Source organism: Neovison vison, chromosome 4 (genome assembly GCF_020171115.1).
Source record: "Neovison vison isolate M4711 chromosome 4, ASM_NN_V1, whole genome shotgun sequence".
Classification (NCBI taxonomy): Eukaryota; Metazoa; Chordata; class Mammalia; order Carnivora; family Mustelidae; genus Neogale; species Neogale vison.
This window is the reverse complement of record NC_058094.1, coordinates 133,484,217-133,500,313: the sequence shown is the minus strand read 5'-3', so window position 1 is coordinate 133,500,313 and position 16,097 is coordinate 133,484,217. Positions and strand designations below refer to the sequence as shown.

General features: G+C 48.0%; 1 protein-coding gene across 4 annotated transcripts in view; it reads right to left on the bottom strand.

Annotated features, from left to right (window-relative positions):
• GRB10 (growth factor receptor bound protein 10) overlaps window positions 1-16,097 on the bottom strand; it is a 178,095-nt gene that overhangs the window by 108,886 nt on the left and 53,112 nt on the right. For all 4 annotated transcript variants that reach the window (XM_044245689.1, XM_044245691.1, XM_044245690.1 and 1 more), the window contains one exon: window positions 14,760-14,848. In XM_044245689.1, coding sequence (XP_044101624.1) covers window positions 14,760-14,810 — 51 coding nt within the window. In that variant the 5' untranslated portion in view covers window positions 14,811-14,848. The remainder of the gene's footprint in view (window positions 1-14,759; window positions 14,849-16,097) is intronic.

Here is a 16,097-nt window from a genome sequence, read left to right as displayed (position 1 = left end):
TCTGGATAATGAGACCAGACGCCAGCCCGTTCCCTGGGAAACAAACATCCTACCTAGCTTCCTGCACTTTCATCCCACGCTGGAATGTTCTACCAATGACGAAAAGTCTTGTTTTTCCTATGAGAAAAACCTTTGATGATTTATCTTCTGTTTTTTTTTTTTAAGCGATCCGGTTCCAGCCCCTCTGTCAGAAGCAGGCTCCCAGGCACGCAGAGACAGCTGGCGGAGACCCCACTGCCCCTCTTGTCCCCCGCTGCTGGGGCGGGGCTGGAAAGACAGCCCCAGATTTTGGAATCGCCCCTCGGGGAGCTGCCCGCTGAGGGTGGGGAATCCACCTGCCGGAGACGGAAGGCCAGGTTTCCCATCGCTCTCCCGGAAAAACTCACTGACCACGCCCAGAAGGACAGAAAGCTCAGTAAGAGGAGACACTGAAAATCTGCCAAGTATTTATTCTCTAAAGATCAATTATAGGAAAAGTTCACAGAGGCTGAGGATATCACTCATCTTCAATTACCAGCAACTTCATACACCCCCCCCCCCAGGTTTTGGGTGTTTTTGTTTTTGTTTTTGGTGTCCTCCTAGTTAATAAAATATAGTAATAATCTTTGAAAGGTCCCAGGAGCCACATCCGCAGGGTCTCCCTCAGACACGCAGGAACATGGCACGTGCTGGGGACCGCCCAGCTGACGATGACAAAGACACAGCTGCGGTGAGTCAGAGGCCCCGGGTGCAGGGCCGGTAACCAGGCGGCGAGAGCAGGTGTGCGGCCCCGTCCACCGCCAGCTGCCAGATGGGGCGCAGGGAGCAGAGGGAGGGAAATGCCACCAGCCAGCGATCCAGGGATCTGTGCACGGTGCTGTGCAGTTCCGGAGGTGCGAAGCACCATCCGGGAACACCCGAACAGAATTTAAACCTTCCCTGGTCGCCAAGAGCAAACACTCCAACGGGAAATCAAACAGAGCTGAAAAGCTCATTCTTCCACTACTCCACAGGCTTTATTAAAAGCAATAATTTTAAGGTTTCTCTCTCCCCTCCCCCAAAATGCACCATTAAAACAAAACCAAAGAATAAAAAACCTGTTGCAACTGCTTGTGCTCCTGTCAAGCCATTTATGCTGGTCTGTGACACAGCAGTGCTCCCCAGCTGGCGGGCTAACCTGACCCCTTCCCCCGAGGACCCTAAGCCAGCACTTCCCAAGCCCCCTTTGGGAGACGGCGCGGTTCGCAGATGGTACGGACACCAGGCAGTCTAGTACAAGTATTTTATATAAAACATAATAAAAAGGAAGTACTAAAACATGACATAAAGACAACACATGCCCACATTTTTATCACTAATTCAACATTCAGATTACTGAATCAATTTCTAAATGTGTACAATTCTAAATGTGTACAATTTCTAAATGTACAAATGTACAAATTTATGTATATGTATATAAATTATAAATGTACATTATATATTTATAAATGTATAAATGTACAAATTCTAAATGTGTACAATTTCTAACTGTACAATTTCTAAATGTGTTCACTCAATTTCTCTACTGCTCCTGGGCTGGTCAGGACCACAGCCCCCCGAGGTCGCCCAGAACACAGGGAGGCCTGCCTGAAGAGACCCTCTCCCCACACGAAAGCCCATCTTGCCCCCAATGACGATGAGACTCTCACGCGCTGAGAGGGGGCAGTCCCTCTCAGCCCCCCAGCTCCCAACTGGCCGGACCCACCTGGAGTGCTGAGGACTTCGTCTAAGAAGGAAAAGACCAGCCACAAGGTTGGAAACAAGGAAACGTGCCAGAAACCAGGACAACGGAAGGCCCCTCAAGAACCGAAGGCCTGTGGGCCATGGCAAGTGGGCAACATGGAACGCACGGGCTCTGTTACTGAAGGGGCCTTAGGAGGGAAATACGGGGGACTCCAGGACTCTTGTGTCACCCTAGTGCACTGCAGAGCACCCTCCCAGGAGGTCCTGCCTGCCTCCTCCCTGTGACCCGCCAGCCTCCGGCTCACACCTCCTCACGACACCAACACACCAGCCGGGCACGCTGTGGTCTTTCCGGGGACAAGACGACCTCTGAGACTTCACAACAGGCAGGAAGCACTCAGCAAACACAGCTGTTTTTTTAGAATGATTTTGGAATTGTTATTTCTTGGAACCACCAGAAGTAGTCGGCGATGTGAAGCGCACGCCTGAGATGGTGACGTCCTCTGAGCAGAGGCGATGAAAAGAGCCTTTGGACCAGAACACGCCCGTCTCCCTTTCCAGTCGAAAACCAGATATATCCTTGAACATTTTAAAATTTCTATTTATTTACTTATTTGCAGCATTTCATGGGTTTTCAGACTGCCTACTTGTGACATTTTGAAATACAATCCTCTTATGGACTTGAGGTCGAGAGCTGGTCATTTCTCTTTAACTGGAAAGTCGTCATGACACTGAGGCTCGGAGGGTACCAACGAAATACCTCATCACAGGAGCTCTGAGGAGAACTGAACCCCGCTCCCCCTGACGATACCCTCCCGCCTCAGTCTCAGGGACACGAACGCACCGCGCGTAGCCATGAACATCAGGAAGAACACAGCTGCTCCTCAGTAGGGGGCAACAGTCTCTCTGCTCTGTCCTGAGTGTCATCTGCAAAGGGGACAGCATGGCAGCCGCCCCATGTCCCAGGGCTGGCAGAAGGATCCAAGACTTGGAGCACAGAAGCGCAGGTGTTGTCTCCACAACCTGCCACACACCACACAACGCACCACACACAGAGTCACAAGCTCTGGGCTGAACACCCACACGACATGTCAGGGGATGACTTGGGGTCCCCGCTGCTCCCCACAAGGCACAGCGCTGACACAGACCCTCCCAGCAGGTCTTGCGCCTGTCCGTCTGTCACACCACAAGTCTTCGACAGCAGGGTGGGCATCTGGGTCCCGAGATCTAGCCACAGTCTGCCTGTCACTCCCGACACGCTAAGTCCATGAACAAAGGACGCGCGCTACTCCCAGCAGTTAAAGAAAAAGGTTTTCGGGGCACCTGGGTGGCTCTGACAGTTAAGCCTCTGCCTTCAGCTCAGGTCGTGATCTCAGGGTCCTGGGATCAAGCCCTGCATCAGGCTCTCTGCTTAGCATGGAGCCTGCTCCCCTTCCTCTCTCTCTGCCTGCTTGTGATCTCTGTCTGTCAAATAAATAAATAAATAAATCTTAAAAAGAAAAAAGAAAAAGGTTTTCAGTGGCTTCCGTAAGTTACAGAAAGTATAAGCACACACGCTGCTTACCGACAGGCCGCTCACTACCTCAGGTTCCAGGAGCGAGAACCAGATCACGGAGAAAATGGTTTTCCAAACCAAATGCCATCTATCTTTATGTGACGGTCCTGCAGTGGTTTCAAAGACTGGGGAAGACTGCAGTCTCCAACTGACCTAGGTATCCCAAAACCACCTAAAAACTCTACGTCTAGAGACGAGATCTACACTCAAAGAAATCAGAGAGCAGCTCACATAGTCACATCAAAGCGATGGCTCCTTTCCTGCCCATCTTGGATGCGCAGAGCACAGCGCCAGGGACCCTAATTCTCACGGTGACATTGTAAAGAGAAGACATGGACATGGAATTTATTTAGTGTAGGGGATGTTCTACATGTACAAATGCCTTCTTCTCCCTCACAAGACTCCTGTAAAATAGTGGTTATTAGGAAATTCAGCATCGAAACTTGAAATGATTTGCAAAACCACTTCTAGGTAGACGTCCTATCAGCAGGGATGCCTCGTGAAGCAAATACAAGGGATGGGATGAATGCTCTCTGCATCCTTCCAGCCCACCTGTGAGAGGCACAATGAGCCAAAGTCACCAGCTACAAAGTTCTGGAAGAAAATGGAGTCCAATATAAATGACCTTTTGCCAAGATACAGGGCCATAAGAATAAAAACAAAGAGGCTACAGGATCCCTCTCTGGTTAAAAAGATAAAGAATAGGGATGGGCGAGGAGTCAAGATGGCGGAGAAGTAGCAGGCTGAGACTACCTCAGCTAGCAGGAGATCAGCTAGAGAGCTTATCTAAAGATTGCAAACACCTGCAAATCCATCGGCAGATCGAAGAGAAGAAGAACAGCAATTCTAGAAACAGAAAAACAACCACTTTCTGAAAGGTAGGACTGGCGGAGAAGTGAATCCAAAGCGACGGGAAGATAGATCCCGGGGGGAGGGGCCGGCTCCCGGGAAGCGGCGGAGCAATGGAGCACAAAATCAGGACTTTTAAAAGTCTGTTCCGCTGAGGGACATCGCTCCAGAGGCTAAACCGGGGCGAAGCCCACACAGGGTCGGCGTGACCTCAGGTCCTGCGGGGTCACAGAAGGATCGGGGGTGTCCGAGTGTCCCAGAGCTTGCGGATATTGGAACGGGAAAGCCGGCTGCAGAGACAGAGCCGACAGTGAGCTCGCAGCTCGGAGTTGCCTTGAACGGGCCGCAAGCTCGGTGAGCTCGGAGCGCGGCCGGAGGTTGGGCAGACGTGAGTTACTGGGAGCTGTTCGCTGAGGGCGCACAGGGGAGTGGGGCCCCGGGCTCTCGGCTCCTCCGGGCCGGAGACCAGGAGGCCGCCATTTGTATTCCCGTCCTCCGGAACTCTACGGAAAGCGCTCAGGGAACAAAAGCTCCTGAAAGCAAAGCCGAGCAGATCACTCAGCTCGGCCCCTGGTAAGGGCGGTGTAATTCCGCCTGGGGCAAAGACACTTGAGAATCACTACACCAGGCCCCTCCCCCAGAAGATCAACAAGAAATCCAGGCAAGACCAAGTTCACCTACCAAGGAGTGCAGTTTCAATACCAAGGAGAGAGCAGCAGAATTCCAGAGGAGGAGAAAACAAACCACGGAACTCATGGCTTTCTGCCTGTGATTTTTCAGTCTTGCAGTTAATTTAATTTTTTTCTTTTTCATTTTTTTTTCTCTTCTTCTGCTAAAATTTTTTATAACGTTTACCCTTTTCTCTTTTAACGTTTTTTAACTAGATTATCTAATATATATATTATTCTTTTTTATACTTTTGTTTATTCATTTTCTTTTTTTTTAATTCTTTTTATTTCTTTTTTTTCATTCTTTCTTTTTGAACCTTTTTTTATCCCCAAATCAGAAGAGATCCTAATCTCTTCAATCTTTATTTTTCTTAATTCTTTTTTAAATTCTTGATTGAATTTTTAATTCAATCTCTTTTTTTTAATTCTTTTTTTCTTTTTTTTCTTTCTTTCTTTTTGAACCTCTTTTTATCCCCAAATCAGAAGAGATCCCAATCAGAAGAGATTGGGAGATCCCAATCAAAGGAGATCCCAATCAGAGGAGATTTCTCCCCCCTCACGATTTGGGATCTCTTCTGATTAGGTTAAAGCATATTTTCCTGGGATTGTTGCCACCCTTTTAGTATTTTACTTGCTCCTTCATATACTCTTAGCTGGACAAAATGACAAGGCGGAAAAATTCACAACAAAAAAAAGAACAAGAGGCAGTACCGAAGGCTAGGGACCTAATCAATACAGACATTGGTAATATGTCAGATCTAGAGTTCAAAATGACAATTCTCAAGGTTATAGCCGGGCTTGAAAAAGGCATGGAAGATATTAGAGAAACCCTCTCCAGAGATATAAAAGCCCTTTCTGGAGAAATAAAAGAACTAAAATCTAACCAAGTTGAAATCAAAAAAGCTATTAATGAAGTTCAATCAAAAATGGAGGCTCTCACTGCTAGGATAAATGAGGCAGAAGAAAGAATTAGCGATATAGAAGACCAAATGACAGAGAATAAAGAAGCTGAGCAAAAGAGGGACAAACAGCTACTGGACCATGAGGGGAGAATTCGAGAGATAAGTGACACCATAAGACGAAACAACATTAGAATAATTGGGATTCCAGAAGAAGAAGAAAGAGAGAGGGGAGCAGAAGGTATACTGGAGAGAATTATTGGGGAGAATTTCCCCAATATGGCAAAGGGAACGAGTATCAAAATTCAGGAGGTTCAGAGAACACCCCTCAAAATCAATAAGAATAGGCCCACACCCCGTCACCTAATAGTAAAATTTACAAGCCTTAGTGACAAAGAGAAAATCCTGAAAGCAGCCCGGGAAAAGAAGTCTGTAACATACAATGGTAAAAGTATTAGATTGGCAGCTGACTTATCCACAGAGACCTGGCAGGCCAGAAAGAGCTGGCATGACATTTTCAGAGCACTAAACGAGAAAAACATGCAGCCAAGAATACTATATCCAGCTAGGCTATCATTGAAAATAGAAGGAGAGATTAAAAGCTTCCAGGACAAACAAAAACTGAAAGAATTTGCAAACACCAAACCAGCTCTACAGGAAATACTGAAAGGGGTCCTCTAAGCAAAGAGAGAGCCTACAAGTGGTAGATCAGAAAGGAACAGAGACAATATACAGTAACAGTCACCTTACAGGCAATACAATGGCACTAAAATCATATCTCTCAATAGTTACCCTGAATGTTAATGGGCTAAATGCCCCAATCAAAAGACACAGGGTATCAGAATGGATAAAAAAACAAAACCCATCTATATGTTGCCTCCAAGAAACTCATTTTAAACCCGAAGACACCTCCAGACTTGAAGTGAGGGGGTGGAAAAGAATTTACCATGCTAATGGACATCAGAAAAAAGCAGGAGTGGCAATCCTTATATCAGATCAATTAGATTTTAAGCCAAAGACTATAATAAGAGATGAGGAAGGACACTATATCATACTCAAAGGGTCTGTCCAACAAGAAGATCTAACAATTTTAAATATCTATGCAACGTGGGCACAGCCAACTATATAAACCAATTAATAACAAAATCAAAGAAACACATCAACAATCATACAATAATAGTAGGGGACTTTAACACTCCCCTCACTGAAATGGACAGATCATCCAAGCAAAAGATCAACAGGGAAATAAAGGCCTTAAATGATACACTGGATGAGATGGACATCACAGATATATTCAGAACATTTCATCCCAAAGCAACAGAATACACATTCTTCTCTAGTGCACATGGAACATTCTCCAGAATAGATCACATCCTCGGTCCTAAATCAGGACTCAACCGGTATCAAAAGATTGGGATCATTCCCTGCATATTTTCAGACCACAATGCTCTGAAGCTAGAAGTCAACCACAAGAGGAAGTTTGGAAAGAACACAAATACATGGAGACTAAACAGCATCCTTCTAAAGAATGAATGGGTCAACCGGGAAATTAAAGAAGAATTGAAAAAAATCATGGAAACAAATGATAATGAAAATACAACGGTTCAAAATCTGTGGGACACAACAAAGGCAGTCCTGAGAGGAAAATATATAGCGCTACAAGCTTTTCTCAAGAAACAAGAAAGGTCTCAGGTACACAACCTAACCCTACACCTAAAGGAGCTGGAGAAAGAACAAGAAAGAAACCCTAAGCCCAGCAGGAGAAGAGAAATCATAAAGATCAGAGCAGAAATCAATGAAATAGAAACCAAAAAAAACAATAGAACAAATCAACCAAACTAGGAGCTGGTTCTTTGAAAGAATTAATAAAATTGATAAACCCTTGGCCAGACTTATCAAAAAGAAAAGAGAAAGGACCCAAATAAATAAAATCATGAATGAAAGAGGAGAGATCACAACTAACACCAAAGAAATACAAACTATTATAAGAACATACTATGAGCAACTCTACGCCAACAAATTTGACAATCTGGAAGAAATGGATGCATTCCTAGAAACATATAAACTACCAAAATTGAACCAGGAAGAAATAGAAAGCCTGAACAGACCCATAACCAGTAAGGAGATTGAAACAGTCATTAAAAATCTCCAAACAAACAAAAGCCCAGGGCCAGATGGCTTCCCGGGGGAATTCTACCAAACATTTAAAGAGGAACTAATTCCTATTCTCCTGAAACTGTTCCAAAAAATAGAAATGGAAGGAAAACTCCCAAACTCATTTTATGAGGCCAGCATCACCTTGATCCCAAAACCAGACAAGGATCCCATCAAAAAAGAGAGCTATAGACCAATATCCTTGATGAACACAGATGCAAAAATTCTCACCAAAATACTAGCCAATAGGATTCAACAGTACATTAAAAGGATTATTCACCACGACCAAGTGGGATTTATCCCAGGGCTGCAAGGTTGGTTCAACATCCGCAAATCAGTCAATGTGATACAACACATCAATAAAAGAAAGAACAAGAACCATATGATACTCTCAATAGATGCTGAAAAAGCATTTGACAAAGTACAGCATCCCTTCCTGATCAAAACCTTTCAAAGTGTAGGGATAGAGGGCACATACCTCAATATCATCAAAGCCATCTATGAAAAACCCACTGCAAATATCATTCTCAATGGAGAAAAACTGAAAGCTTTTCCACTAAGGTCAGGAACACGGCAGGGATGTCCATTATCACCACTGCTATTCAACATAGTACTAGAAGTCCTAGCCTCAGCAATCAGACAACAAAAGGAAATTAAAGGCATCCAAATCGGCAAAGAAGAAGTCAAATTATCACTCTTCACAGATGATATGATACTCTATGTGGAAAACCCAAAAGACTCCACTCCAAAACTGCTAGAACTTATACAGGAATTCAGTAAAGTGTCAGGATATAAGATCAATGCACAGATATCAGTTGCACTTCTCTACACCAACAACAAGACAGAAGAAAGAGAAATTAAGGAGTCAATCCCATTTACAATTGCACCCCAAACCATAAGATACCTAGGAATAAACCTAACCAAAGAGGCTAAGAATCTATACTCAGAAAACTATAAAGTACTCATGAAAGAAATTGAGGAAGACACAAAGAAATGGAAAAATGTTCCATGCTCCTGGATTGGAAGAATAAATATTGTGAAAATGTCTATGCTACCTAAAGCAATCTACACATTTAATGCAATTCCTATCAAAGTACCATCCATCTTTTTCAAAGAAATGGAACAAATAATTTTAAAATTTATATGGAACCAGAAAAGACCTCGAATAGCCAAAGGGATATTGAAAAACAAAGCCAAAGTTGGTGGCATCACAATTCCGGACTTCAAGCTCTATTACAAAGCTGTCATCATCAAGACAGCATGGTACTGGCACAAAAACAGACACATAGACCAATGGAACAGAATAGAGAGCCCAGAAATAGACCCTCAACTCTATGGTCAACTAATCTTCGACAAAGCAGGAAAGAATGTCCAATGGAAAAAAGACAGCCTCTTCAATAAATGGTGTTGGGAAAATTGGACAGCCACGTGCAGAAAAATGAAATTGGACCATTTCCTTACACCACACACAAAAATAGATTCAAAATGGATTAAGGACCTCAATGTGAGAAAGGAATCCATCAAAATCCTTGAGGAGAACACAGGCAGCAACCTCTTCGACCTCAGCCACAGCAACATCTTCCTAGGAACATCGCCAAAGGCAAGGGAAGCAAGGGCAAAAATGAACTTTTGGGATTTCATCAAAATCAAAAGCTTTTGCACAGCAAAGGAAACAGTTAACAAAACCAAAAGACAACTGACAGAATGGGAGAAGATATTTGCAAACGACATATCAGATAAAGGACTAGTGTCCAAAATCTATAAAGAACTTAACAAACTCAACACCCAAAGAACAAATAATCCAATCAAGAAATGGGCAGAGGACATGAACAGACGTTTCTGCCAAGAAGACATCCAGATGGCCAACAGACACATGAAAAAGTGCTCCATATCACTCGGCATCAGGGAAATACAAATCAAAACCACAATGAGATATCACCTCACACCAGTGAGAATGGCTAAAATCAACAAGTCAGGAAATGACAGATGCTGGCGAGGATGCGGAGAAAGGGGAACCCTCCTACACTGTTGGTGGGGATGCAAGCTGGTGCAACCACTCTGGAAAACAGCATGGAGATTCCTCAAAATGTTGAAAATAGAACTGCCCTATGACCCAGCAATTGCACTACTGGGAATTTACCCTAAAGATACAAACGTAGTGATCCAAAGGGGCACGTGCACCCGAATGTTTATAGCAGCAATGTCCACAATAGCCAAACTATGGAAAGAACCTAGATGTCCATCAACAGATGACTGGATCAAGAAGATGTGGTATATATACACAATGGAATACTATGCAGCCATCAAAAGAAACGAAATCTTGCCATTTGCGACAACATGGATGGAACTAGAGCGTATCATGCTTAGCGAAATAAGTCAAGCGGAGAAAGACAACTATCATATGATCTCCCTGATATGAGGGAGTGGTGATGCAACATGGGGGCTTAAGTGGGTAGGAGAAGAATCCATGAAACAAGATGGGATAGGGAGGGAGACAAACCATAAGTGACTTTTAATCTCACGAAACAAACTGTGGGTTGCTGGGGGGAGGGGGGTTGGGAGAAGGGGGGAAGGTTATGGACATTGGGGAGGGTATGTGCTTTTGGGTAAATTGGAAGGGGAGATGAACCATGAGAGACTATGGACTCTGAAAAACAGTCTGAGGGGTTTGAAGTGGCGGGGGGGTGGGAGGTTGGGGTACCAGGTGGTGGGTATTATAGAGGGCACAGCTTGCATGGAGCACTGGGTGTGGTGAAAAAATAATGAATACTGTTTTTCTGAAAATAAATAAATTGGAAAAAAAAAAAGAATAGGGATGGGCTTTGGGAATGGGATTCATTTCTGGGGACGGATCCCAAACCAAGACTACAGGACTAATGTCATCCCCCAGCTCCTCCACACCACCAGAAGGTGCAGGAATCTGGCTGTCCCCAGAGGTCCGCAGGCCCAGCTGTGTGTACTTGGCAGGCGAGGGCCCACGTTCAGGCTCTGATCTTGTCCCCATGGCCCTGACCACAAGGAGGCCCGCTCTGGCCTCCGTCCGCCCACAGCACTCACTGGAGCAGTCAGTGTCCTAACACAGCAGTTGGCAAACGGCTTCTTTGCAAAGGGCCAGACGCTGCTCTACTGGGCTGCTGAGCCCTAAAGCAGCCACTGCAGAGATGTAAACAAATGAGCATGGCCCTGATTCCATAAGCCTCCATTTATAAAAGCAGGCAGGGGGCTGGACGGCCCATGGCTGTTGTCTGCCAGCCCTCAAGCTGGAGAGGAAGGTTCCTGGCCTACAGGCTTGGGACTATGGGACTGAAATGGAACCAGAGAAGCAGCAAGGGGGGCTGGGACAGAATTGAGGAATTCCCTTGGGGGCAGAGGAGCCAGGGACAGCTCCCTGGAGCGGGGGGGCGGTCACAGGGACCCTCTCTCAGATGCTGACTTCCAAGACAAGCATACGTGCGTTTTTTTGTTTTGGAAGATTTTATTTATTTATTTATTGGACAGAGAGACAGCAGGAGAGCACACAAGCAGGGCGATGAGCGGAGGCGGAGGGAGAAGCTGGCCCCCCACTGAGCCAGGAGCCCAAAGCGGGACTGGAGCTCAGGACCCTGGGATCATGCCCTGAACCTCGGAGGGCTGAGGTTTCACGGACTGAGCCACCCAGGCGCCCCATAAACATACGTGTTTTTGATTCAGAAATCAAGAATAAAAATCAGAACAGTAAAGCTCGATACTCCGTGTTTGGAAATTCAACAGTAAGCTTGATAACCTGTATCACGTCTACATTCGAGCATTTCACTGCCAAAGCACCGTTCAACATTCTGTCCGCATGTGTTCCCTGAACTCGTCCCGCTTCCTACTTTTTTGCATTCCTTTCTTAAGGATAATAAATGCCACCTTCATTTTTAGTCAATAAATAAAATGTACCTCTTCACAGGTGTGTAACCCCTTCCTCGAAACCCCAGAGGCCAGAGGGAGGTGGGAATATAAAGACTTTTCAAACTGAACAGAGAGAACGCAGGGCCCAGGGAGGCCCCTGTAGGGCACAGTTCGAGATGAGTCAAGTCAAGGCCTGCTGTGATGTGAGAAATGAGAGTTCTTCCGGGTTTGGACCTTCTGGGGTTTTAAAATTGCAGACGATGGCCTGCAGGTCTCTATATATAGCCACTCCCATTCCCACTTGACTAAAGTCTCACCTCTCCCCCAGCCTCCCCAGGCCAGGCTTTTTCCTCCTCTGTCCTCTGCAGAGAGAGCCCTGCCCACTCTGCCTGGGTGCCACCTCGGCTCTCAACGCCTCCTCTGGGGAGGCCTCTCTGACCTCCTCTCTCTCCCGCTGGCCTGTTTTATTTGCCTCCGAATTATTATCCTCATTCACAATCATCTTATTTGCCAGCTGTCCCACGTCCACCTCCCCCACAAGGACTCATGAGCCCCGGGAATCTGCCTGCCTCTTGCAAAGCTGTCGCCCTAGCTCTGACGCTGTGTCTGGTCCAGCTGATGACCAAGGAATGAAACCTAAGTACCCTGGGCTGGGTGCCTGAGACACGGCCACCTGCATGCCAGGCGATTTCTGTGCATTTGCTCTGGTCCCCACACAACCTGGACACCATTAACCCTTTCTTACCAGAAGAGAAACTGAGGCACAGGACTGTTACAAGACGCCCCCCTCAAGGCCACAGAACTATGATAATAATCATATTTTAAAGGAAAAGCTAAGTCTTCAAAGGGAAGCTGTTTGCCGCCATCCCACCAGCCCTGGGGCCCGTTATGCCCATTCCACATAGTCCCTTACCGCGGAAAGCAGGATAACTTAATGCACTTGCTAATTTGGGTGCTTCTGTGTCTATAAAAAGGTCTATATCTCAGCAATCTATTGACCAAACCCTGTCACGAATCCACACCCCAGTTCTAAGTGAACAGCTAGAATCAGAAAACCGTTCGTCGCTGACGATCTTAAGAATTCTTCTCTCTAACTTAGGAGATTTCTCTAATTGCTAAAACTGCAGATTGCTCAAGACTGGAACTCCCTGTAAATCATCCCATTTTCCGAGAAATTCTGGAACTGTCATCCGATTTCCCAGGAATGGCGGATGTGAGCTGCCAAGTCTGGCTGCTGGGTTTTTATGGGAGGAGGACCATGCCATCCAAAGTCACCGAACGGCATGACTGAGCATTTCCTCCAGGGGCGACAGAGGCTCGCTGGGCTGACTACCACGCACCCATGGCTTCCTGGCTCCTGCAGAGCAGCCTCCGACAACTGAGTCAGCCAAGACAAACAGCTCTCTGGGGACTGAGGCGTGACCTTTGCCTGGCGCTTCTGCCATCTCTGTGTGGCCCTGCGGGAAACTGAAGATGGGGGACGGGGAGGTTGCAAGAGGGACTCGGTGCTATCCATCAGGTTTGGCCCTCCAGGTCTGCTCCGTAACCAGCTGGCGAAGACACTTCTCCACCAACTTTCAGACAGACTGCCCCAGGGACGGTATCCCTTGTGGTGCACTGATCCATCCCCTCCATCTGGGAGTGATGGTAGGGCAGCAGGACAGACGATGGGCACAGTCTGGGCCCAGACACCTGGCCAAAGCTAAGTGACCATGGGAGAACGAGCCACGGGTGCAGCACAGAGCTTTCATCAACAGGGTGAGGCCCTCTAAGAACAAGAGATCAGCCCAGCAGAAGGCAGAGGGCCTTGCATAAATCACCCACGGAGCAGACCCACGGTCCCCAACACACTCCACATTTCGGCTAGGGTGCCGGTGCTCTTTTCTGGTCAGTGACCGGCTTCGGTCTCGTCTCAAATTCAGCAGCTACAATGAATAATTCCTAACCTTCGGCCTCTCTTTGAAGGTCCACATCATGTTGATGCCAAAAAAAATTAAAAAGGAAATCTCTCCGCAGCCGTGGCACACAAGGAAATTCTCAGCGCTATTACCAAAGAGAGACTTTACAGATGAAGGAAGGAGACAACAGTATCAGATCAAGGGTAGAGCATACAGAAGGGCTTTCAAACCTTGGGAGCTCTGCTGGGGAGACACTGAGGGCGAGAGAAAGATGGTACAGGTACGTGAAGTGTTCGAAGCCTCATAAAGATGGACAAGCTTGGGGCATCTGGGGGGCTCAGCTGGTGAAGCCTTTGGCTCAGGTCATGATGGGGGGTGGGGGGTGTCCCTGCTCAGCGGGGAGTCTGCTTCTCCCTTTCCCTCTGCCCCTCCCCCTGCTCCCTTTCGAATAAATTAAAAAAAAAAAAAAAAAGAAAGAAAAAGAAAAAGACAGACCAAGCCTGGCTAGTGCATTCCTTCAGATATGTTCCTGCACACAGTCAAGTAAAAGTTCAAACATAAACGTGGTTCGGAAGATGAAGGAAGTGTCCAGGGGAGACCCACCGGGCAGCCTGAGAACCTGGAGGGCCGCGTCTGAACGTGCCGTGCCCTGCACCAAACCCCATCGCATGCTACTGGGTGACGGGGCGGGAAGGAGCCAGTCTTGGGGGGAGGGGGGGGACTCCATCTCTGAAAGGCCGCGCCTAGGCCCAGAGCCCACCCTCTCCCCACTTCTCGCCCAGGATGCAGTGCCCCCAGATGACGTCCCCGAAGGGGCCACGGCCCCTGCCACCTGGGCTCTGGGGCCCAGCAGACGACCACCCCTGAACACCCCATCCCGCGGGTCACAGGCAAAGCCGCACAACAACAACAAGCTGCTCGAGGAGAGGGTGCCGCGGACGGAGAGGACAGGGGATAAGCCGCGGACGGAGAGGACAGGTGATAAGCCTCGCAGCACCAAGTGAAGACAACCGTGGCAGACGTGTGATCCTCTGCGGGACGTGCCAGCAGCCCCAGTCCAGCCACAGCCAGTGACGGAGTGGATCGCGGTCACTAACTCCATCTGCGCCGTGGCCCTGAGCCACTGCCCGTGCAGGCGGCAGCCGCCCACGCTCCCCCATACCTGGTAGTACGGACGGTGCAAGAAGGAATCTGGACAGCCGGCTAAAGCCATCGGCTCCTCCTTCCCGTTACACTGACCGCTCTCAGCACCTGCAACGGAGACAGATGGTAAGAAGTCTGAGCAGAGAAGAAATTCATTCCTCCCCACTTGGCTAAGAACGACACAGCTAAGGGGACTGCCGCTGGGACACCCCTCGGGCAGTCAGGTGCTCAGTCGGGATCTCTACCCCCGGGGGTATGGGCCGGCCTTCTGAGACAGGAGCCAGCTACAGAGCCCCCAGACCGCCAAAGGGGACCTGGCCCACGGCACTGACCGCATGCCTTCTCAGGAGCTCCCAGGGACCCCTGGGTTCCTTTCCTTGTTACAAATATTTACACCCTGACAATTTATCATACTTGGGCCATGATGGATTTAGCCCAATTCTGATGAGGCAGGGAGGCGGGTATGTGCTGCTGGGGTCCTCGGGGAGCTGCCTGTGTCCCCCAGCCACAGTCAAGATCGACCACTGTCAGGGGCATCTAAGGGCCCCCCGCCAGCTCTACGCTCTCCCTGAAGGCCCCGAGTCTGTGAGTACAACCCCTGAGAAGAACATTCCCGGAAATGTACTTGCGAAGACCCAGGAGACTTTCCCGCCCTCTACATGAGCTGCAAATACCAGCAGCTACGTGAAAAGGCATACTGGCTCTTCCAGGGAGCTCCTAATAAGCAGGAAATAGAGATCCTGACTTTTGCTGTTTTACTCTACTGTGGAGCAAACCACCAGCTCGCCATGTACGAAGTAGACGAGTTTCCCAGCTGAGTCTGACACAGGCCCCTCCCTTCTGATGCAGAAGACTGGGGCTGGGGTGAGGGAGGAGGGGCGAGGGGCGACCAGTGCCTTGGCCTGGACTCAGGATGGGTCTTCCCCGTGCCTCTGAACACACAGACAAAAAAAGGAACTCCGCCAAACTTCCATGAAGCTCCGCCAAACTTCCGTGAAGCGAGCTTCTCTGAGACCCATCTGTCCTTTGAAATCTCAGCAGCAAGCAGAGAGCCGTGTGTAGATTCCAGGAACGGAGTCATCAGTCGTGAAAACATTTTCAGGAACGGCAGCAACGAACGCTCCCCACCATAATCACTCCCAGAGGTGCACGTCCTGCACCCCTGCTTCCTCCATGGTGCAGACACCCTGAATAATTCATAACTCTGGGCCACGAGAGGCTTTCTTGAGCCTCTGTCCTTGCAACTGTCGGCCCCAGCTCCACCACCAGCAAACGCACTATACCCTGTAGGACTGAGCTCAGGAATCACCTCCTCTAGGAAGTCCCCCCAGACTGCCTCTCGCCAATCATCGCTGCT